This window comes from Bufo bufo, chromosome 1 (genome assembly GCF_905171765.1).
Source record: "Bufo bufo chromosome 1, aBufBuf1.1, whole genome shotgun sequence".
Lineage (NCBI taxonomy): Eukaryota > Metazoa > Chordata > Amphibia > Anura > Bufonidae > Bufo > Bufo bufo.
This window is the reverse complement of record NC_053389.1, coordinates 295,996,263-296,020,648: the sequence shown is the minus strand read 5'-3', so window position 1 is coordinate 296,020,648 and position 24,386 is coordinate 295,996,263. Positions and strand designations below refer to the sequence as shown.

Sequence of the window (24,386 nt, the reverse complement as noted above, 5' to 3'; positions counted from 1 at the left end):
TGGAGAGGAATGCTCCTAAGTCCTCTGCAGACCAACACCAAACACATACTGACAGTGTGTCTTTTAAATTAGCTTCCAGCTGGGTGAGGTGGTAACACAGGAGATGGAGTATGGGAGTGACCTTCCCACCCAAACTCTTCAGTCACTCCTAAATCCCGGACCCAAGTTCCAGTTACCACAAACTCAGCAATCTAACATCACTGGTTGTCATTTACCTCCGGGATTTACATAACTGAGAGCAGCAGCCTCAGTGACACATACTTACCATCAATAACCTCACCCTTTAGATGCTTACATATTCCCCCCCCCTCTGCCCAAGGCCAGGGGACTGGGCACTTGACCCTGATAGACAGTAAATCCTTGACAAGGCATCAGCATTAACATGAAGCTTCCCTGCCCTGTGCTCTACCACAAAATTAAAGTCCTGCAACTCCAGGAACCACCGTGTTACCCTTGCATTGTTTCCTTTATTTCGGCACATCCATTTTAAAGGGGCATGGTCAGATACCAAGCGGAACTTCCTACCTGCCAAATAGTACCTCAAAGCCACGAGGGCCCACTTTATTGCCAAACACTCCCTCTCCACTATTGAGTAGTTTCTCTCACAGGAGGTGAGTTTTCTACTCAAATATATGATGGGGTGTTCTTCCCCATTTACCTCTTGTGACATTACTGCCCCTAAACCAACCTCTGAGGCATCGGTCTGGACAATAAACTCTTTTGAGAAGTCTGGTGCGATCAGCACAGGCTGACTGCATAGGGCTTTTTTAAGGTCCTGAAACGCCTTTTCTGTCTCTTGAGACCACTGGACCATTACTGACTTTCTCCCTTTCGTGAGGTCTGTTAATGGTGCTGCAATGGAGGCAAAGTTCGGGACAAATCTGCGGTAATAGCCAACAATCCCCAAGAACGCCTTCACCTGTTTTTTTGTCCGAGGCTGTGGCCACTTCTGAATTGCCTCCACTTTCTTTACCTGTGGTCCTATTGTGCCCTTACCTACAATATACCCCAGATAGCGAGCCTCCTCTAACCCAATAGCGCACTTCTCCGGGTTAGCAGTAAAGCCAGCTTTCCTGAGGGAATCCAGTACGGCCTGTACCTTACCTAGATGGGATTCCCAGTCCGTGCTAAAGACCACGATATCGTCTAAGTATGCTGCTGCGTACCTTTTATGGGGGCCCAAGACCCTGTCCATCGCTCTCTGGAAAGTGGCGGGTGCCCCTTGTAACCCAAAGGGCATCCTGGTATATTGAAAGAGCCCGTCTGGGGTGGAGAAGGCAGTCTTTTCCTTTGCCTCCTCTGATAGGGGAATCTGCCAGTACCCCTTGGTGAGGTCAAGTGTGGTAATATACCTAGCTGGTCCCAACCTTTCAATTAATTCATCCACCCGGGGCATAGGATAGGAATCGCATTTAGAGACTTCATTTAGACGGCGGAAGTCATTGCAGAACCGCCAGGTCCCATTTGGCTTAGGCACTAATACAATGGGGCTGGACCACCCGCTTTTGGATTCCTCAATAACCTGCAGAGCTAACATACGCTTTACCTCCTCAGAGACCGCTTGTCTCTGAGCCTCAGGGATTCTGTATGGTTTAAGGTTTATCGTTACCTCGGGGTAAGTGACTATATCATGCTGAATGACATCTGTAGTGCCTGGCAGGTCCGTAAAAATATCCCTGTTCTGCTGTAGAAACTCCCTGGTTTCTTGTTTTTGGGGTTTGGACAGGGTGTCACCTATTGCAACCTTTTCAATATCTGTGCGACAATCCATTTGGGGTTTTGTGGCCGCTACCAGGGACTCTCTATCCTTCCAAGGTTTTATTAAATTGACGTGATAGAGTTGGATGGGCTTTCTTTTCCCAGGCTGATGTATTTTATAATTGACTTCTCCAACCCTTTCTACTATTTCAAAAGGACCCTGCCACTTGGCCAGAAATTTGCTTTCTACCGTGGGAACCAGCACTAGTACCCTGTCCCCAGGGTTGAACTGTCTCACCCGGGCCGCTCTATTGTACACCCTGCTCTGGGACTCTTGGGCCTTCTGCATGTGTTCCCTCACGATGGGCATAATACTGCTGATGCGATCTTGCATTTGGGCCACGTGTTCTATCACACTTCTGTAAGGGGTAGCCTCACTCTCCCAAGTCTCCTTGGCAATATCCAGCAATCCCCTGGGATGTCTCCCATATAATAACTCAAATGGAGAGAAGCCAGTGGAGGACTGGGGGACCTCTTGGATGGAGAACATGAGATATGGCAACAGACAATCCCAGTCCCTCCCATCCTTTTCTACCACCCTTCTCAACATCCCCTTTAAGGTTTTATTGAACCTCTCTACGAGGCCATCTGTTTGGGGATGATATACAGAGGTTCTTAGCTGCTTAATTTTCAGCAGGTTGCAAAGCTCCTTCATAACTTTTGACATGAAAGGTGTACCCTGGTCAGTCAGTATTTCTTTTGGTAGGCCAGTTCTGGAAAATATATGAACCAACTCCCGAGCAATGCACTTGGAGGAGGTATTCCGCAACGGAATGGCTTCAGGATACCTGGTGGCATAGTCCAGCACTACCAAAATATACTGGTGGCCTCGGGCAGACCTAACTAACGGCCCCACCAAATCCATAGCTATTCTGTCAAATGGAATCTCAATTATTGGCAGGGGAACCAAGGGGCTCCGAAAGTGACTCACAGGAGCCGTTACTTGGCAGGTAGGGCAGGACCGACAAAACCTTTCAACCTCTTGGTAACAACCTGGCCAATAGAACCTTTGCAGGATTCTTTCCTTTGTTTTGTCAGTCCCCAGATGACCCCCAAGTAAATGGGTGTGGGCCATATCAAGGACCATCCTTCTATAAGGTATGGGTACCACCAATTGCTGCACAATTTCATTACGCATCTTAGTAACACGATACAGTAAGTTATCACTGACAGCAAAATGAGGAAACCTTTGATCAGCATTAGGCTCCTGAGGTACCTCATTCAGTACAGTTACATTTTTCCATGCATGTTTCAGGGTGGAGTCTCGTAACTGAGCAGTCCAAAAGTTCTCCCGTGACACTTCCAAGTCCGGTACATTCTGCTCAGGGTTAGACTCCTCACCCTCATCCCCAGCCAATACTTCAAGGGGAAAACTGTCTGATACCTCATTGGTCACCCCTACAGCATCTGTTTGGGCTTCTTCCCCTAAAGGAATTGGGCTGAAAGAAGGTGAACATGCAACAGGCGTATCATTACCTTCAGGCCTCAGACAGGTCTCGGTAGTCGTAAACCGCTCCACAAGTGAAACCAATTGATCCAGGGTTTTGGGGTCTCCCTGAGCAACCCAGCGGTGAATGTCCCAAGGAAGTCCACTCACATAGCGGTCGAGCACGATTAGTTCGACCATGTCTGCTGTACTCAGTGTCTCGGGTTGTAGCCACTTGCGCACAATGTGTAACAAATCAAACATTTGAGAGCGGGGCAGTTTTTTCTCTTCAAACCGCCATTCATGGACTCTGCGAGCGCGCACAGATAAGGTGACTCCCAGCCTGGCCATGATTTCTGCTTTAAGGATATCATAGTCTTTGGCCTGTTCTGCTGTTAAATCAAAATATGCTTTTTGCGGCTCTCCAGTCAAATAAGGCGCCAGAACCTCAGTCCATTCAGCCACAGGGAGTTTCTCCCTTTCCACAATCCTTTCAAACACCGCCAGATAGGCCTCTATGTCGTCATCTGGGGTCATTTTTTGCAAGGCGCGGTGCACTGCTTTTTTTTCATTCACAGTCCCAGCTAATTCCTCTATATTCCTTGGCTGAGCTGACACACTCTCTCTCAGGACTGTGATCTGTTCCAGCAACAGACGGTTGGTTTCCTGCTGGGCAGCACTGACCTGCACAAACTGCTTAACCAGCTCATCCATGGCAGGAGTCTCACTGGGCAACAATGTAGCAGCCTTTATCCAGGACATAAGCAGGTTACAGAGTCCAAAAAAAAATATTATGCAGCCGTTACCCTTAGCAACCACTTGCCCGCATCCTCCACCATATGTGGAGATTAGCTGTACAAATGGTAGGCAGTCGGCAGGATTGGATGCAACATAAGGGTTTTATTGGAAAAAACACAACTCAAATTTGGTCCAACAGGATGGCTTGGCTTCAGCCCATCAAAGTTCAGTCACATAAAGCACTTATCTTCAGCCCTCATGTGTCCGATAACAGTTCAATTGTTAAACAGGCAAAATACAGGAGTCACCTTTGTGCAGAATCTTGTCTTTTCCCTTCTCAGGAACACTGTGGAGAGGAATGCTCCTAAGTCCTCTGCAGACCAACACCAAACACATACTGACAGTGTGTCTTTTAAATTAGCTTCCAGCTGGGTGAGGTGGTAACACAGGAGATGGAGTATGGGAGTGACCTTCCCACCCAAACTCTTCAGTCACTCCTAAATCCCGGACCCAAGTTCCAGTTACCACAAACTCAGCAATCTAACATCACTGGTTGTCATTTACCTCCGGGATTTACATAACTGAGAGCAGCAGCCTCAGTGACACATACTTACCATCAATAACCTCACCCTTTAGATGCTTACAAGATACATAATTAATAATATTATTGGTGCCAACTGTAGACAATTAAACAAAGTGCTAAGTGCTTACTCATACAAGTGATATGTGCAGAGAATGCAGGAGGGAGGACGGCTGTCATCCATGTTGACATGTGCGATCCGGCGTACCCGAATCACCACTGCGCATGTCCCTATGACGTGTAATGCGTGTTTCCGTCTTGCACTAACCTCATCACATGGCGCATGCGCTCTCAAGCCACAGCATTAAATCGGCCATTTTGGATAGGGGCAAAAACAGCCCATTATATTGCGCAAACGTTCACAATGACAGTTAAGCCCGGTACAATGCAGGATCAGGATGGCAATGGCATAAAGAGATGCCGGAGTATCACAGTGGCCAAGTGGGCTCGGGTGAGGGCTACACCTACATATGGAAGTGGAACCGCCAGCCGTGACCAAAGAGCGGCTGCGCATCTGCATGTGAATGCAGGGTCGCACCGCTACAGTGATCAAAACCCACCTATCACCACCCTACTCTGAGGGTTATCCTCATAACACCCCGCCATGCATGTAGCGGACAATAAAGAAAGAACCAAAAAATTTTTTGAGAAAACACCAAAGTACAAAAGCCATATTCTGCATGGACAATGGTATCCAAATATCGTGATCGCACAGCCCACATGAATGAAATACCGCTTCTCCTCACCCCAGACTCGGCAGCATACCATCTGAAAAAACAATAAAATGTGGATATAATTAGTACAAAAGAATAAGTCAAAAACAAACATTTAAAAAAAAAAGACTTTTAGAATAAACGGAGATCTATGTTTTATACACACAAATCACATAATTTACACTGGAGCAATCGACATTAGAATGCACGAATAGAGGGCAAACCACGTAGCTAGCCAACCCCAACCTTGTAGTCCACATTTAGACCATGCGGTTGGAGGGAGTTTAGTGTGTAAATCCATTTTAGCTCTCTCTTTTTTAAGAGGCCAATCCTGTTACCGCATCTCCTGGGCATTGGTACATAGTCAATAATACAACACCTCAGATCTTTCTCAGTGTGCTTCTGGTTGGCAAAGTGTTTAGACACTGGTAAATCCAGTCATTTTTTCCTGACACTAAGTCGATGATTATTAAATCGTGTCTTAAAATCAGTTGTCGTTTCTCCAACGTACAACAGATTACATGGACAAACAATCACATACACAACATAGCTGGAATCACAAGTCAGATAATGCCTTATCTGATGTGCAGCCCCAGTTTGTGGGTGTATGAAGGACCTACCCTTAAGAATATATTTGCAGTTTACGCAGGATAAGCAAGGAAAACAGCCGACACTGGCACCTGTCAATGTCAGCTGTCTTGCCATTTTCAAAGTTCCCACGTCGGCCCTTACCAGTTGGTCCTTAAGACTCTTGGAACCTGACGTAAGACATGATGGGAGGAGAATGGAATTCCTTAACTGTATTAAGGCAACCACCCAGTATGTTCCAGTGGCGTCGAATGATGTTACCTATATCAACGCTTTGTTCACAATGGGTAGAGATAAAAGGGATCCTAGTCATCTGTGTTTGTTGTGTTTTTCTTTTTAGAATGTCATCCCTATTGAGTTGACTAACCAATTTCTTTTTCTCTTGTAATAATTTGGTTGGATAACCCCGTTTCTCAAATTTGTGCAACAATGTGTCTAGCGTGTTATTGGCTACCACAGGGTCTGAGACAATGCGTTTGGCCCTCAAAAACTGAGAATATGGAAGGGATTTTACCATAGATCTAGGGTGGTTACTGTTGTATGTCAGTAGCGTGTTTCTGTCGGTTGGTTTAGTAAACAGTTCTGTCTGTAGTTTACCAGCCGACAGGATCACGCGAGTGTCCAGAAATTGCATTTCCACATGGGAGTGCACCAAGGTGAACTGCAATGCATTATCAATTCCATTAAGGAATCTGTGAAAATCAAAAAGTTGCTCAGCATCACCAGTCCAGATGAGGAAGATGTCGTCTATGTACCGCCACCACGCCCTAACATATTGGAAGTGGTGGCTTCCATAGACGACATCCTCCTCAAATCGACGCATAAAGATATTGGCGTAAGTTGGGGCCACGTTGGACCCCATCGCCACCCCCTGTTCCTGTATGTAGTACGAATCTTGGAATAAAAAATAATTGTACCTGAGCACAATTTCCAACAGAGATAAAACAAACGGTTGGGAACAATCAGTGAGTGTGGATTTCTCCAGCATCAAAGAAACCGCAGCTAGTCCCTTTTGATGATCTATTGATGTATAAAGTGAGGTTACATCAAATGATGCTAGTATCACACCAGGTACATCAACAAGGTGAACCTCCTGCAGTTTAAGCAAAAAATCGCTAGTATCACGGATATATGAGCTGCCCCCACATGCAAAACTACACAAAACCTTATCAAGGAAGATGGCAACATGACTGAAGATTGAGTCAGAGCCCGAAACAATGGGGCGGCCAGGTAGATCGACGAGGGACTTGTGGATCTTAGGCAACACATAAAGCACCAGAGTGACAGGATGTGCTACTGTAAGAAAATCCACAAGCCCCTCGTCAACGACCCCCGCATGTAAAGCCTCAGTCAATACGCTGTCAATCAACCCAGCAATTTTAAACCTTGGGTCAAAATCAATGTGTCTATAGATGGTATTGTCACCCAATTGCCGCATGATTTCGGCAATGTATTTATGGGTGTCTAGCACGACCACCGCACCGCCTTTGTCTGCGGCCTTAATAGTAAGTTCGTGGTCAAGTTTTAATTCTTTGAGGGCAACCATCTCATCAGTTGTCACATTGGGATGACTAAAAGGTTGTATAGAATGTGTCATTTTTAATCTCTGGATATCAGATTTAACAGCAGCCATATACGCCTCAACTGCAGGATCATTGATGACTGGGCTAAAACTGCTTCTAGGTGAGAGATCGAACATGCCAAGAGAGAATTCACTCATCTTGGCATGCTCGATCCGCTCCCTATTGTGAAACCAAATCCTCAATTTAATGGCACGAAAAAAAGTATGCAAATCAAAGTCAAGTTCGAACCAGTCTGCAGTGGTTCTAGGGCAGAAAGAAAGCCCCTTACTAAGCACACTCACTTGGGCATCGGTCAAGTTCTTAGAGGAAAGATTCACTACGGTCACTTCTTCCTGGACGGCATGTTCCTGCCAGGAAGTCGGGGCTTGTTGTTGCGCTGCTTTTTGGTGTCTCCGGTGTCTACGGCCTCCACGCCGGATAGAAACATAGAAACATAGAATGTGTCGGCAGATAAGAACCATTTGGCCCATCTAGTCTGCCCAATATACTGAATACTATGGATAGCCCCCGGCCCTATCTTATATGAAGGATGGCCTTATGCCTATCCCATGCATGCTTAAACCCCTTCACTGTATTTGCAGCTACCACTTCTGCAGGAAGGCTATTCCATGCATCCACTACTCTCTCAGTAAAGTAATACTTCCTTATATTACTTTTAAACCTTTGCCCCTCTAATTTAAAACTGTGTCCTCTTGTGGTAGTTTTTCTTCTTTTAAATATGCTCTCTTCCTTTACCGAGTTGATTCCCTTTATGTATTTAAAAGTTTCTATCATATCCCCTCTGTCTCTTCTTTCTTCCAAGCTATACATATTAAGGTCCTTTAACCTTTCCTGGTAAGTTTTATCCTGCAATCCATGTACTAGTTTAGTAGCTCTTCTCTGAACTCTCTCTAGAGCAGTGGTTCTCAACCTTTCTAAAGCCGTGACCCCTTAATACAGTTCCTCATGTTGTGGTGACCCCCAACCATTACATTTTCCCATATGAGCCGCTGACGCGGCTGGGTATGACACAGTTATGGGGGATCTCGTGTCCTAAACTGCGCACATAACTGTCTTTGCGTGTAAAGTATGTTACTCCTGTGTGAAACAATCTCCTATTTGTAGATCTATACTACCCTACCTCGTGAGATTTCCCTACCTCCTGACTTCCTGTCGCACTGCTAATGACGTGAGGAGGGGTTCCTGAGTTTTGACGATCTGTGCATGCGCAAACCGACAGTTTATGGAAAATCTCAGTGGAGTTCAGCTTTTCACCGGGACACTGCGCATGCGCAGGAGAGCCTTAGTAGGGAAATATTACGGCCCAGTGCGCAAGCGCGGCTAACTCCGGCCGGCGCATGCGCAGTGTCCCGGTGTGAAGCTGAACTCCGCTGAGATTTTCCTTAAACTGTCGGTTTGCGCATGCGCAGATCGTCAAAACTCAGGAACGCCTCCTCACGTCATTAGCAGTGCGACGGGAAGTCAGGAGGTAGGGAAATCTCACGAAGTAGGGTAATGTAACGCTACAATCGTGCAGCCCTAATAGGAAGCCTCAGGCGACCCCCCGGAAAGGGCCGATCGACCCCCAAAGGGGTCGCGACCCCTAGGTTGAGAACCGCTGCTCTAGAGTATCTATATCCTTCTGGAGATATGGCCTCCAGTACTGCGCACAATACTCCAAGTGAGGTCTCACCAGTGTTCTGTACAGCGGCATAAGCACTTCACTCTTTCTACTGCTTATACCTCTCCCTATACAGCCAAGCATTCTGCTGGCATTTCGTGCTGCTCTCTTACATTGTCTTCCCACCTTTAAGTCTTCTGAAATAATTACTCCTAAATCCCTTTCCTCAGATACTGAGGTCAGGACTGTGTCAAATATTCTATATTCTGCCCTTGGGTTTTTACGCCCCAGGTGCATTATCTTGCACTTATCCACATTAAATTTCAGTTGCCAGAGTTCTGACCATTCTTCTAGTTTTCCTAAATCCTTTTCCATTTGGCGTTTCCCTCCAGGAACATCAACCCTGTTACCTATCTTTGTGTCATCAGCAAAAAGACAAATCTTACCAGCGAGGCCTTTTGCAATATCACTTATGAAGATATTAAACAAAATCGGTCCCAGTACAGATCCCTGTGGAACCCCACTGGTAACATGACCTTGTTTTGAATGTTCTCCATTGACTACCACCCTCTGTTGTCTGTCACTCAGCCACTGCCTAATCCACTCAACAATATGGGAGTCCATGCTCAATGACTGCAGTTTATTGATAAGTCTTCTATGTGGGACAGTGTCAAAAGCCTTACTAAAATCTAGATATGCGATGTCTATTGCACCTCCACCGTCTATTATTTTATTCACCCAGTCAAAAAAATCTATAAGATTTGTTTGACATGATCTCCCTGAAGTAAACCCATGTTGTTTTTCATCTTGCAATCCATGGGATTTTAGATGTTCCACAATCCTATCCTTTAATAGGGTTTCCATTAATTTGCCTACTATTGATGTCAGACTCACTGGTCTATAGTTGCTCGATTCCTCCCTACTACCTTTCTTGTGAATGGGCACGACATTAGCCAATTTCCAATCTTCCGGGACGACTCCTGTTACTAATGATTGGTTAAATAAATCTGTTAACGGTTTTGCCAGCTCACCACTAAGCTCTTTTAATAATTTTGGGTGTATCTCATCAGGCCCCTGTGACTTATTTGTCTTCACCTTAGACAGCAAACTTAGAACATCTTCCTCTGTAAAGATACATGCATCAAACGATTTATTAGTCATTCTTTCTAGTGGAGGTCCTTCTCCTTTTTCTTTTGTAAAAACTGAACAGAAGTATTCATTAAGGCAGTCGGCTAGCCCTTTATTCTCTTCTACATACCTTCCGTCCTTTGTTTTTAATTTAGTTATTCCTTGTTTTAATTTCCTTTTTTCCGGACAATTCTGTCTCCCTTAACCCTAAAAAAGCCTGATCCACAGAGAACGCATCCTGAGTGGGTTTATGCTTCTTTTTCCATACATCCTTATTTGTGTGGACACTCTTGTCACTGGATTGCCAGGAATAGATGTTTCCCTTTTTATAGTCGTCAGAGTCCCGATTCCACTTAAAGCGTTTGCCTTCCTCCATATCCACACGAAAAATCTGAAGCTGAGTGGAGAATGTGTCGTTGTATGTCCCAAATTCCTCAGCTGAGGATAAATTAATCAACTGTTGTTCCACACTTGCTAGTTCAAGCGTAACATTAGACAGTTCGCCCTGTAAAAATTTGATGTTAAGCAATATAAAGTCCAGTGCATACCGGTTTGAGAGGTTTTCAAATTTTAAAAAAAACAGTGGACAGCCAGAGAACAAATTAGGGCGTAAATTAGATCTCATCCCTCTTGGAACACGCTGTGCCTTGAAATATTCTCCAAGGGTGGTCATGTGGAGACGCAAAGAAATAGACCTCTTTGATAGGAATTCATATTTCCTTTTTAGCTCTTTGGCTGTTGGAGTAGTAAGGAACGTGGCATCTCCCTCAATCATGCATAAAATCCTGTCGACTGCATCCTGTGTATATGTGAAGCCTCCGGGTGCAATTTGGTCGCTGGTAGACATACTCAAAATAATAAGTCCGTATAAAAAGACATGCAAATGCCAAACAACGGCTGTATACAAAAAAAATAAAAAATGGCAACACCGTCACAGTTGAAAAAAATGGATGAAGGGTGCAAAAGCCCAATATGGATATAAGCCAATCCAGTTGAATACGAGTAATGAAAAAAAGGGTAGCACTCCAATAGATAAAAATGAAAAAATAACTTTATTTACTCATAAGGCTGTTGCGACGTTTCGGCTCTTACACAGGAGCCTTCCTCAAGCAGTGTGTACAAACCAAACTCTAGACATATATAGTGTTATAGCTGACCATAACCAATTACATGTCAAGTGAACATGCCGTCCAGGAAGAAGTGACCGTAGTGAATCTTTCCTCTAAGAACTTGACCGATGCCCAAGTGAGTGTGCTTAGTAAGGGGCTTTCTTTCTGCCCTAGAACCACTGCAGACTGGTTCGAACTTGACTTTGATTTGCATACTTTTTTTCGTGCCATTAAATTGAGGATTTGGTTTCACAATAGAGAGCGGATCGAGCATGCCAAGATGAGTGAATTCTCTCTTGGCATGTTCGATCTCTCACCTAGAAGCAGTTTTAGCTCAGTCATCAATGAGCCTGCAGTTGAGGCGTATATGGCTGCTGTTAAATCTGATATCCAGAGATTAAAAACGACACATTCTATACAACCTTTTAGTCATCCCAATGTGACAACTGATGAGATGGTTGCCCTCAAAGAATTAAAACTTGACCACGAACTTACTATTAAGGCCGCAGACAAAGGCTAGACACCCATAAATACATTGCCGAAATCATGCGGCAATTGGGTGACAATACCATCTATAGACACATTGATTTTGACCCAAGGTTTAAAATTGCTGGGTTGATTGACAGCGTATTGACTGAGGCTTTACATGCGGGGGTCGTTGACGAGGGGCTTGTGGATTTTCTTACAGTAGCACATCCTGTCACTCCGGTGCTTTATGTGTTGCCTAAGATCCACAAGTCCCTCGTCGATCTACCTGGCCGCCCCATTGTTTCGGGCTCTGACTCAATCTTCAGTCATGTTGCCATCTTACTTGATAAGGTTTTGTGTAGTTTTGCATGTGGGGGCAGCTCATATATCCGTGATACTAGCGATTTTTTGCTTAAACTGCAGGAGGTTCACCTTGTTGATGTACCTGGTGTGATACTAGCATCATTTGATGTAACCTCACTTTATACATCAATAGATCATCAAAAGGGACTAGCTGCGGTTTCTTTGATGCTGGAGAAATCCACACTCACTGATTGTTCCCAACAGTTTGTTTTATCTCTGTTGGAAATTGTGCTCAGGTACAATTATTTTTTATTCCAAGATTCGTACTACGTACAGGAACAGGGCGTGGCGATGGGGTCCAACGTGGCCCCAACTTATGCCAATATCTTTATGCGTCGATTTGAGGAGGATGTCGTCTATGGAAGCCACCACTTCCAATATGTTAGGGCGTGGTGGCGGTACATAGACGACATCTTCCTCATCTGGACTGGTGATGCTGAGCAACTTTTTGATTTTCACAGATTCCTTAATGGAATTGATAATGCATTGCAGTTCACCTTGGTGCACTCCCATGTGGAAATGCAATTTCTGGACACTCGCGTGATCCTGTCGGCTGGTAAACTACAGACAGAACTGTTTACTAAACCAACCGACAGGAACACGCTACTGACATACAACAGTAACCACCCTAGATCTATGGTAAAATCCCTTCCATATTCTCAGTTTTTGAGGGCCAAACGCATTGTCTCAGACCCTGTGGTAGCCAATAACACACTAGACACATTGTTGCACAAATTTGAGAAACGGGGTTATCCAACCAAATTATTACAAGAGAAAAAGAAATTGTTTAGTCAACTCAATAGGGATGACATTCTAAAAAGAAAAACACAACAAACACAGATGACTAGGATCCCTTTTATCTCTACCCATTGTGAACAAAGCGTTGATATAGGTAACATCATTCGATGCACTGGAACATACTGGGTGGTTGCCTTAATACAGTTAAGGAATTCCATTCTCCTCCCATCATGTCCTACCGTAGGTCCAAGAGTCTTAAGGACCAACTGGTAAGGGCCGACGTGGGAACTTTGAAAACGGCAAGACAGCTGACATTGACAGGTGCCAGTGTGGGCTGTTTTCCTTGCTTATCCTGCGTAAACTGCAAATATATTCTTAAGGGTAGGTCCTTCATACACCCACAAACTGGGGCTGCACATCAGATAAGGCATTATCTGACTTGTGATTCCAGCTATGTTGTGTATGTGATTGTTTGTCCATGTAATCTGTTGTACGTTGGAGAAACGACAACTGATTTTAAGACACGATTTAATAATCATCGACTTAGTGTCAGGAAAAAACGACTGGATTTACCAGTGTCTAAACACTTTGCCAACCAGAAGCACACTGAGAAAGATCTGAGGTGTTGTATTATTGACTATGTACCAATGCCCAGGAGAGGCGGTAACAGGATTGGCCTCTTAAAAAAGAGAGAGCTAAAATGGATTTACACACTAGACTCCCTCCAACCGCATGGTCTAAATGTGGACTACAAGGTTGGGGTTGGCTAGCTACGTGGTTTGCCCTCTATTCGTGCATTCTAATGTCGATTGCTCCAGTGTAAATTATGTGATTTATGTGTATAAAACATAGATCTCCGTTTATTCGAAAAGTCTTTTTTTTTTTAATTTTTGTTTTTGACTTATTCTTTGGTACTAATTATATCCACATTTTATTGTTTTTTCAGATGGTATGCTGCCGAGTCTGGGGTGAGGAGAAGCGGTATTGCATTCATGTGGGCTGTGCGATCACGATATTTGGATACCATTGTCCATGCAGAATACGGCTTTTGTACTTTGGTGTTTTCTCAAAAAATTGTTTTGGTTCTTTCTTTATTGTCCGCTACATGCATGGCGGGGTGTTATGAGGATAACCCTCAGAGTAGGGTGGTGATAGGTGGGTTTTGATCGCTGTAGCGGTGTGAACCTGCATTCACATGCAGATGCGCAGCCGCTCTTTGGTCACGGCTGGCGGTTCCACTTCCATATGTAGGTGTAGCCCTCACCCGAGCCCACTTGGCCACCGTGATACTCCGGCATCTCTTTATGCCATTGCCATCCTGATCCTGCATTGTACCGGGCTTAACTGTCATTGTGAACGTTTGCGCAATATAATGGGCTGTTTTTGCCCCTATCCAAAAAGGCCGATTTAATGCTGTGGCTTGAGAGCGCATGCGCCATGTGATGAGGTTAGTGCAAGACGGAAACACGCATTACACGTCATAGGGACATGCACAGTGGTGATTCGGGTACGCCGGATTGCACATGTCAACATGGATGACAGCCGTCCTCCCTCCTGCATTCTCTGCACACATCACCTGTATGAGTAAGCACTTAGCACTTTGTTTAATTGTCTACAGTTGGCACCAATAATATTATTAATTATGTATCTGTATAGATAGTCTACTATACCCTATATTCACGGAAATAATTTTTGTATAATTATGTGCATCACGATCTGATAATGCAGCATGGTTGGTTTTATTTGTTTCTATATTTACAATGTATCATGTATTTGGATTATTTATTAATTATGTTCACTTGACATGTAATTGGTTATGGTCAGCTATAACACTATATATGTCTAGAGTTTGGTTTGTACACACTGCTTGAGGAAGGCTCCTGTGTAAGAGCCGAAACGTCGCAACAGCCTTATGGGTAAATAAAGTTATTTTTTCATTTTTATCTATTGGAGTGCTGCCCTTTTTTTCATTACTCGTATTCAACTGGATTGGCTTATATCCATATTGGGCTTTTGCACCCTTCATCCATTTTTTTCAACTGTGACGGTGCTGCCTTTTTTTTCTTTTTCTTTTTATATATATATATATATATATATATATATATATCCAGAAAAAGGACGGCACTCCAGCAGGATGAAGGTGAAAAATTTCCTTTAATCAACCATACGGTGCAACGTTTCGGCTCAACTGAGCCTTTCTCAAGCAAAAGTACAAATCAAGTGAAGGCAAATATATAGGAGACGGAATCAAATCATGTGATCTCGCCACACCCAGTGGGCGTGTTACAAAAGTGATAATTACAAAAACATAATACAATGCATAATACAGGTGTCAAGTAAGGCAAATGAAAAAATTAAATGTATCCAATATTAGCACACTTGGCTATAAAAACATCAATCCAACATACATGTATAACATTTGCATACATACGTGAAAGGGCGGACCCATAGATCAGATACATTAAAAATGTAAACAATCTATGGATGCGTCCAGTGGATATAAAAACAGACAGAGGGATGAGCGAAGGGATGATCCGGAAGGTACATATTGACGGCGAGGGGCCCAAGCTATGCGATCATTAAACACTGTACACAGTCCACTGGACTGGAGCGGCGTAGCATCAATCAGGGGGCAGTGGCAGCTGGAGGACGCCGAGCATCATCAGAAACGGCCTCCGCTCTTGCGTCACTACAGCGCCACACAGATCAGCCTAGGTGCGTCGCGGCGCATGCCCAGTGTGCATCCAATCCCAGGACGCCATCTTAGAGACTGGAAAGATGCCATTACCCTGTGTTCAGACACCAGACCTGTTGTAATCCGGGTATTGCGTGATTACAACAGGTCTGGTGTCTGAACACAGGGTAATGGCATCTTTCCAGTCTCCAAGATGGCGTCCTGGGATTGGATGCACACTGGGCATGCGCCGCGACGCACCTAGGCTGATCTGTGTGGCGCTGTAGTGACGCAAGAGAGGAGGCCGTTTCTGATGATGCTCGGCGTCCTCCAGCTGCCACTGCCCCCTGATTGATGCTACGCCGCTCCAGTCCATCGGTATGTGTACAGTGTCTAATGATCGCATAGCTTGGGCCCCTCGCCGTCAATATGTACCTTCCGGATCATCCCTTCGCTCCTCCCTCTGTCTGTTTTTATATCCACTGGACGCATCCATAGATTGTTTACATTTTTAATGTATCTGATCTATGGGTCCGCCCTTTCACGTATGTATGCAAATGTTCAGGGGCGTACATAGAATTCATTGGGCCCCATAGCAGGAATCTGAATTGGGCCCCCATGGTCCTTTCCAAGCCCCGCTGACTACCCATCTCTGGTCCCTCCAACCTTCTCAACCTTCTACCCCAGGCCCTCCCCTCCCTCACCCAACTGTAGGTACATTGGTGAACTGTAGGTACATTGGTGCTACTTTACTACTGTTTTTGATAACCTGGGGGTTGCTTATGAAACAACATGTACACAAGGGGTGACATTAGTAGGTATAATGTACTATATAGCATTACCGTCCAAGCCCACGTTCACATTACTGTTAGTTTTCCGTTCTTCTGATCAGTCAGAAGATTAAAAAAAAGCAATAAAACGGATTCTGTATTTTAAGCATCCATTATGCTCATTTATGCACATTTTGCATCCATTTTAGCCATTTGCATCTGAGATACGTTATTTTAGTCGGTAAGAAAAAAAAATACTTTGTGTAGAACTTTTTTTTTACATAAAAAAAAACACATATCATACTGAAATGGCTAAAGAGGATGCAAAATGTGCGTAACTGAGCATAACGGATGCTTAAAATACAGGATCTGTATTTATCTTTTCTTCTGACGGATCAGAAGAACGGAAAACGGAACAGTGATGTGAATCCGGCCTAAGGCTTCATTCATATCTCAGGTGACTATATCCAGCATTGCTAGATTCTGCTGTTCACCATTGATGCCCAACCAGCACCCTCTAGCTGTTGTAATACTACAACTCCCAGCATGCCTGGACAACCTAAAGCTATTAGGGCATGCTGAAGGGCTGCAGGTTGAGCTTTCCTGCCATAGACTATGGCAGACTACTACCAGGGTGTTCTATTGGTGAAGGGCAGAAACCAGCAGTGGTGGATTAGTGAACTCCGGCAGGATGTTCTCTACCACAGGGATCAGAAACCTCCAGTACTCCAGCTATTGTGAATCTACAACTCCCAGCATGCTTCACTCACTTCTGTCTGAGAACAGCCAAGCAAGTGTGCATGCTGGGAGATGCAGTTTCACCACACCTGGAGTGCCGAAGGTTGCCGACCCCTGCTCTACCAGATGCCGATCACCAGAGATGTGAAGGAAATGCAGCGATCAGATGGCTTTATTTTGTCCAGGTTCAGAGCTGAACCCTGAACATAACCCCTTCTTCCCCCACTCAGCCCCTGTGACATGAGCGTCGGAGCATTTCCCTTGCCCTGCGCTGAATCTAGAGAATTTTTCTGGAGATTCAGTGACGTCACGGGATCTGCAGTAAAAGCCCTTGCCCTGTGCAATTCAGCGCAGGGCAAGGGAGAGCATTGGAGCATGAAATGTTACCGGTGCTCATATCAGAGGGGCTGAGTGGGGGAAGAAGTGAATATGACAAACCCTTTAAGGCTACTTTCACACTGGCATTTCTGGGTCTGCTTGTAAGATCCGTTTCAAGGCTCTCACAAGCGGCCCAAAATGGATCAGTTCAGCCCCAATGCATTCTGAATGGATAAGGATCCGTTCAGAATGCATCAATTTGGCTGTGTTTGGTCTCCGTTGCGTTTTTTAGACGATCACTAAAACGCAGCTTGCAGCGTTTTGGTGACCGTCTGACCATGCGGAGCCAAACGGATCCGTCCTGACTTACAATGTAAGTCAATGGGGACAGATCCGTTTTTCACTGACACAATATGGTGCAATTGAAAACGGATCTGTCCCCCATTGACTTTCAATGTAAGTCAAGACGAATCCGTTTTGACAAACTTTTTTTTAAATGAATAATGCAAACGGATCTGTTATGAACGGATACAAGTGTTTGCATTATCGGTGCGGATCCGTCTGTGCAGATACAAGACGGATCCGCACTGAACGCAGGTGTGAAAGTAGCCTAACAGCCACAGCCATAACTAGTATTGAGTGAACTTGTATTTTCAAGTTTGGAGTACAAGGTTCGGGTTATCTAAGAATTCCGTTATGGATTCTGCTACCACGGACCATAGTAGAATTCTATGATGGCATAGCATGGTCAGCATAGACTTCTATTATGACTGAATGCAATACGGAAAGCCTCTTATAGGCTTCCGTGGTAGATGCCGTCATAGAATTCCGTTGTGGTCCGTGGTACCGGAATCTATAACGACACCAGTTCGCTCAACACTACTCATAACGCATTAACTAAATGTGAAAACTCATCAAGGGTGTGTTACATCTGTGTATATATATATATACACACACACACACATCATATATACTGTACATATAGTACACACACACATATATACTTTTACTCAGTCATTCACATATACATTAGACAATTACACACACATATATCACATACATATGTACATAATACAGTACACTACACAGGCATAAGTACAAGTATGTAAACACACACATATTACACTGGCACACACTTACCTTCTGAGCAGGTCTCCAGGGTAAACAGTCAGGATTGATGGGAGGACATCTTCTCCTCAGCAGGGCAGTGCAGCAGGCTCTCTTCCCCACTTCCTCTGTCCCGACTGCTATACAAGGATTACATACCAGCAGAGGAGGGCTCTGCAGTGTGCCAGGACAGGGAGGAGGAGCAGAGTGGGGGAGGGGAGCACTAGGGAGGCTTCTGATGGCAGCAGCACATCTTGCTGTAGCTTCTGAAAAACAACCTCTCCTCAGCAGTGCAGCCCCTGAGGGCATGTGCAGGCTGCTGACTGATGCCTGGAGGCATCTCCTCATGGTAGGATCGAGCCCTTGCTGGGGCACATCCTGCAGAGGAGAAACAGTGAGGAGAGCTGAAAGGCTGAGCCAGAGGCCCTGGCAAGGACTCTGGACTGAGTTGTTGTGCTAATTGTAATAAGTGGGCGGGGTCTTTCCTCCACAGTCGGGCCCTCTTCCCTTACGGGCCCCATAGCAGTTGCGTGGTCTGCCTCTATTAGAGGTACGCCACTGCAAATGTTATACATGTATGTTGGATTGATGTTTTTATAGCCAGGTGTGCTAATATTGGATACATGTAATTTTTTCATTTGCCTTACTTGACACCTGTATTATGCATTGTATTATGTTTTTGTAATTATCACTTTTGTAACATGCCCACTGGGTGTGGCGAGATCACATGATTTGATACAGTCTCCTATATATTTGCCTTCACTTGATTTGTACTTTTGCTTGAGAAAGGCTCAGTTGAGCCGAAACGTTGCACCGTACGGTTGATTAAAGGAAATTTTTCACCTTCATCCTGCTGGAGTGCCGTCCTTTTTCTGGATATATTGGTTGGGGTAAGAGGTCGATTCCCCAGGAGCGTGCACCCGTTTTTTCCTATTGTAGTCAGTGCCGCCATTTTTCTTTTGTATATATATATATATATATATATATATATATATACATATACACAGTACAGACCAAAAATTTGGACACATCTTCTCATTCTAAGAGTTTTCTTTATTTTCATGACTGTGAAGGCATCAAAACTATGAATTAACACATGTGGAATTATATACATAACAAACAAGTGTGAAACAACTGAAAATATGTCATATTCTAGGTTCTTCAAAGTAGCCACCTTTTGCTTTGATTACTGCTTTGCACACTCTTGGCATTCTCTTGATGAGCTTCAAAAGGTAGTCCCCTGAAATGGTCTTCCAACAGTCTTGAAGGAGTTCCCAGAGATGCTTAGCACTTGTTGGCCCTTTTGCCTTCACTCTGCGGTCCAGCTCACTCCAAACCATCTCGATTGGGTTCAGGTCCGGTGACTGTGGAGGCCAGGTCATCTGACGCAGCACCCCATCACTCTCCTTCATGGTCAAATAGCCCTTACATTCAAAGTTTTCCCAATTTTCCGGCTGACTGACTGACCTTCATTTCTTAAAGTAATGATAGCCACTCGTTTTTCTTTACTTAGCTGCTTTTTTCTTGCCATAATACATATTCTAACAGTCTATTCAGTAGAACTATCAGCTGTGTATCCACCTGACTTCTCCTCAACGCAACTGATGGTCCCAACCCCATTTATAAGGCAAGAAATCCCACTTATTAAACCTGACAGGGCACACCTGTGAAGTGAAAACCATTTCAGGGGACTACCTCTTAAAGCTCATCAAGAGAATGCCAAGAGTGTGCAAAGCAGTAATCAAAACAAAAGGTGGCTACTTTGAAGAACCTAGAATATGACATTTTTTCAGTTGTTCCACACTTGTTTGTTATGTATATAATTCCACATGTGTTAATTCATAGTTTTGATGCCTTCAGTGTGAATGTACAATTTTTATAGTCATGAAAATAAAGAAAACTCTTTGAATGAGAAGGTGTGTCCAAACTTTTGGTCTGTACTGTATACAATTAAGAATTATAAACATCAAATACTTATACAGTCTCATCCCTTTTGTTATATACAGTATATTCACATGTGGAGCTCTTGAACATGTGTTGACAAAAATTGTCGGCTTGTGTGACCTTTATCCCACATTCCTGCATTTAATCATCTCCTATAAACTGTGGCAATGCGTCACCCTAATATTGGTGTGATTTATCTGCAGGCTCCTGTATATTCTAATAGTTCACACTTTTATTCATGCGAATAGCATCGCAATCTTTTGTATCAGTCAGATTTGCTTTCGGCGTTGTGCTGTAGCGATGTTGTAACACGATCCAATTTAACTGTCCAATATTCCAGATTGTACCGTTCTTATATTATTATAGATTGAAAACTGGGCATTTCTTACCAGGCTCAGCAGACCTCCTGCGCTCATCGCGCTTGTTTTAATGAACCGGCCGGGATATCTTTGCGCATGAGCCTTTTCATCTTATCCACGCCGGACTACTTTGTTACCATACTCAGAGTGTTATAGGAAAGTTTTTTAAATACAATCCGTCACTGAAGCCGTCCTCGCCAGACACGTTTCAGAACCCTTGTTTCTTCCTCAGTGGCATTAAAAAGATCATGATCCTTTATAAAAACATGGACCGTAAGACTATTTCAATTGTCGGTTTTCTATCATTCTTCCATTTTATTTCACAATCGCTTCCTTGGTCATATTTTTTATATTTTCATTTTTATTTCTAATTACCCATTATTACATGATAATATGGATTGAAATAGTTCAAATCCAACAAAATATTATATTGCAAGAAATGGATCAATATAAATAAAAATTCAAATATGCCATGCATATATTAAATGAATACTAGACCAATGGTAAGCACATAATATTTTTTAATTCGTTATACATCACAATAAACATTTTACCATAAAAATATACAAAATAAAAAATAGACAATAGAAAAAATACAAAATATTAAAAAGTAATCAGGAATACTCAAAAATAAAAAATACAAAAAAATAAAATTAAAATAAAAACACAAATCAATGAGCTACATAGCTATGTAGCTGTCACGAATGTACCGAGACATACGGACCTCCCGGCGACAGTGAATGGCAGGAGATCTGTGAGACTGGCAACATGTGGTTCGATCTGACAGGTTTTCCTTATGGATCAATAGGTGTCTGTGTTGTTTCTGGTAATGGCCACACCCCTTGCCTCCAGGTTTTGCTTATGTGGTCATTTAACCTTCCTCATTTATAGTTGCTTCTTCCACTATGCTGTGCGGTTAATAGCTTCTGTGCCTGTGGATTGTTTGTTTTGGATCTCGTCTGAGTTCCTGGTGCTTCCATAGTCTCTTTGAAGTTAAGTCTTTCCTTTCCCTTTTTGTATTTTGTTTGGGTTCTGTGTGTTGCATTTCCCTATTATTTGTATTAGGCCTGAAGGAAACTCCTGTTCGTCCTTCCTTTTGGAGGAACAGGTAGTCTAGTCCCTGCCATTAGTACCAGGGTCCTATAGGGCTAGAAAGGACTCTAGGTATTTAGGTATTGCTGCATATGAACTCACCTACCTTTGGGGTCTGTTCATACTGGTAGTCAGTCAGGATTTTGGTTAGGGTTTTCACTAGGAGGTGTCTATCTTCCTTCCCTAGTTCCTCAGGCCTGATTCCCTGTTCCCCCTTTCCCTCCTATGCTCGGTGTGGTGTCCCCTCCCCCCCACACACACACACACCGAAGTGTGACAGTAGCTCATTGATTTATGTTTTTATTTTTATTTAATTTTAGAGTATTTTTTATATTTGAGTTTTTCTGATCACTTTTTATTATTTTATATTTTTGTATTGTCTATTTTTTATTTTGTATATTTTTATAGTAAAATGTTTATTGCGATGCATATAGAGAAAATTCTAAAATAGACATGTGGGGACTAGTGGCAGGTCCTCTTTAAGAATTATAACATTGGAAATGTATCAGGACCTTTCTTAGAAAGTTATATTTTATAAATGGGTGGTACAGTATACAGATAAAGAAAAGCCCTTTCTGTATCTTGTATACTGTGTATGAGATTGCTGAGATGTTGGAAATCTTTCTCAGATGGGATGGCACCCTTGCCACCAAGGGTTTAGAACTCCAGAAAATCAGGGGTCTGTTACTTAAGAGATTTTGTTTTAATGAGATAAAAGTGGTCCTATAGTTGTAATAGGCAAGTAGTAGTAGCAGCAGCAGGTTTGGTGACATTGGACCAGTACTGATAGGAGTGGTAGTCCATTCAGTTACAACAGCATATGGTTCTCTGGTTCTGGTGATTGACTGGCTGCTCCAGCAGTGCAACACACACAACATGACAATGCGGTCCATCTTTATATGACTTGTAGGTGTTTGCAGAGCAGTAGTATAAGGAAAAACGTCACTAATTGATTGTTGTGGTGCTTTGATGTGCTAAATGCCCCCACCATGGTGCCATGCTGGCAGTTACCATGTGGCAAGATTTTTAATGTTTTACTGCAAATTGCTATGTGTGTGTGTGTGTGTGTGTGTGTGGTTTCTACAGGTGAAACAGGTTGAAAGAACTTGTAGATTTGAGGGGTGGGGGGGGAGAGGGCCAGTTCACAGAAGTAGATTTCAAGTGATTGTACTGTAAAAATGTGTTGATGAAGGTTCTTTAATAATTGAATGTTGTCTTTTTATATATTTTTATATTTATATTATATTGTATTTTTCTGTCTTATTCCTCTATGTAGTGTTGAGGCTCTGGGAAAGCATGGGTCACACTATTGCAGAGTCAGTTAAGGGGGTGTGTTTTAATGCCACCAGTGATGAGAGTAGGCGTTATATATAGCGTTTGCATTTACACTTCATTTTCGGAGTGTTATAATTCCCTGTGTCAGGATGAGTGGCTTCACATGAATTAACGGGCTTGCTTTACATGAGACTGAAAAAAATATCTGCACAGCGCCAAGTAATATGCTAAAATACGGTAAGTAATTATATAGACTGGCTGGAGAAATGTTCATATGTACTTCTATATGTAAACAGGCAGGACGAGGACCGCACCCAGACTGGACATGTGTTAGGAGGTCCTGAACGGCAAGGAACAGTTATAGCTCCAGACAGAGATCTACCTACTCCTGCATTCATTTTACTGAGGCTGCTGACACATCTATCAATGCTCCTGGGATCAGAAGAGGATTTGCAGGTACAAATGTGCCAATGAAATGGGTGCTAGCAGAGAATTGTTTAAATGTTGTAGGTCAGAAGAGCTTGGAAAGTATATTTCTCGCTTGTATCATTGGGGGACACAGGACCGTGGGTATAGCTGCTGCTGCCGCTAGGAGGTGACACTAGGCTAAATAGTGTTAGCTCCTCCCGCCGGCTATACTCCTTCCAGCCTGGAGAGAGCATCTCAGTTTTTAGTTTAGTGTTGTAGGAGGCAGACCTCCCTTTGCAGGGTCAATTCTGCATTTATTTTTTATTTCCCTTTTATAACAGGTAGGGGGAACAGAGTCGCCTAGCCTCCCTGTTCCCCTGGGGAGAATGGCCTGGGTCGGTTTCCCTCCCTGTCCAGCCTCTCCCAAGAAGAAAAAGCAGATCAGGGCAGCCTCGCTCTCCTGCATCCCCCCAGCTGAAGGGTCACCTGGGTCCGACCCTCCCTCCATGCCAGCTCCCTGCCACTTCGGTGCCAGCAACTGAAGAGGTGACCCTGCTGGTCCACCGAGGAAGAAGAGGAAGAAGATGGGGTGAGTACTCTGGATTAGGTGAGTATTGGTTGCCCCTCTTTAACTAAGGGTCCCCTCCCTCCTTCCCTGGGGCCCACCTGTTACCCCTGGGGCACCATTATTACTCCAGGGCCTTAGGTTGACTCTGGTTTGGGGGTCTAGGTGCCACCTTCGGCACTCCTCCTGGCAGCCGCCTGGAAGCGCCTTTCGAGGCCAGCCATCCGTCTAAATTTAGAACCCGGCCTCGGGTCAGGCCTACCCCTCTCTGTGGCCTTCCCAGTCTCCGAGCTCCTCCGGCTCTTGGCTTCACCTCCGGCAGGCTCTCTGACGTGTGCCCGTGC

General features: G+C 44.0%; 1 protein-coding gene across 1 annotated transcript in view; it reads left to right on the top strand.

Moving 5' to 3' along the window:
- Positions 1–24,386, top strand: part of LOC121008305 (E3 ubiquitin-protein ligase RNF213-like) — a 393,898-nt gene that overhangs the window by 292,080 nt on the left and 77,432 nt on the right. Inside the window, exon 31 of the mRNA XM_040440760.1 lies at positions 23,366–23,525. Coding sequence (XP_040296694.1) covers positions 23,366–23,525 — 160 coding nt within the window. The remainder of the gene's footprint in view (positions 1–23,365; positions 23,526–24,386) is intronic.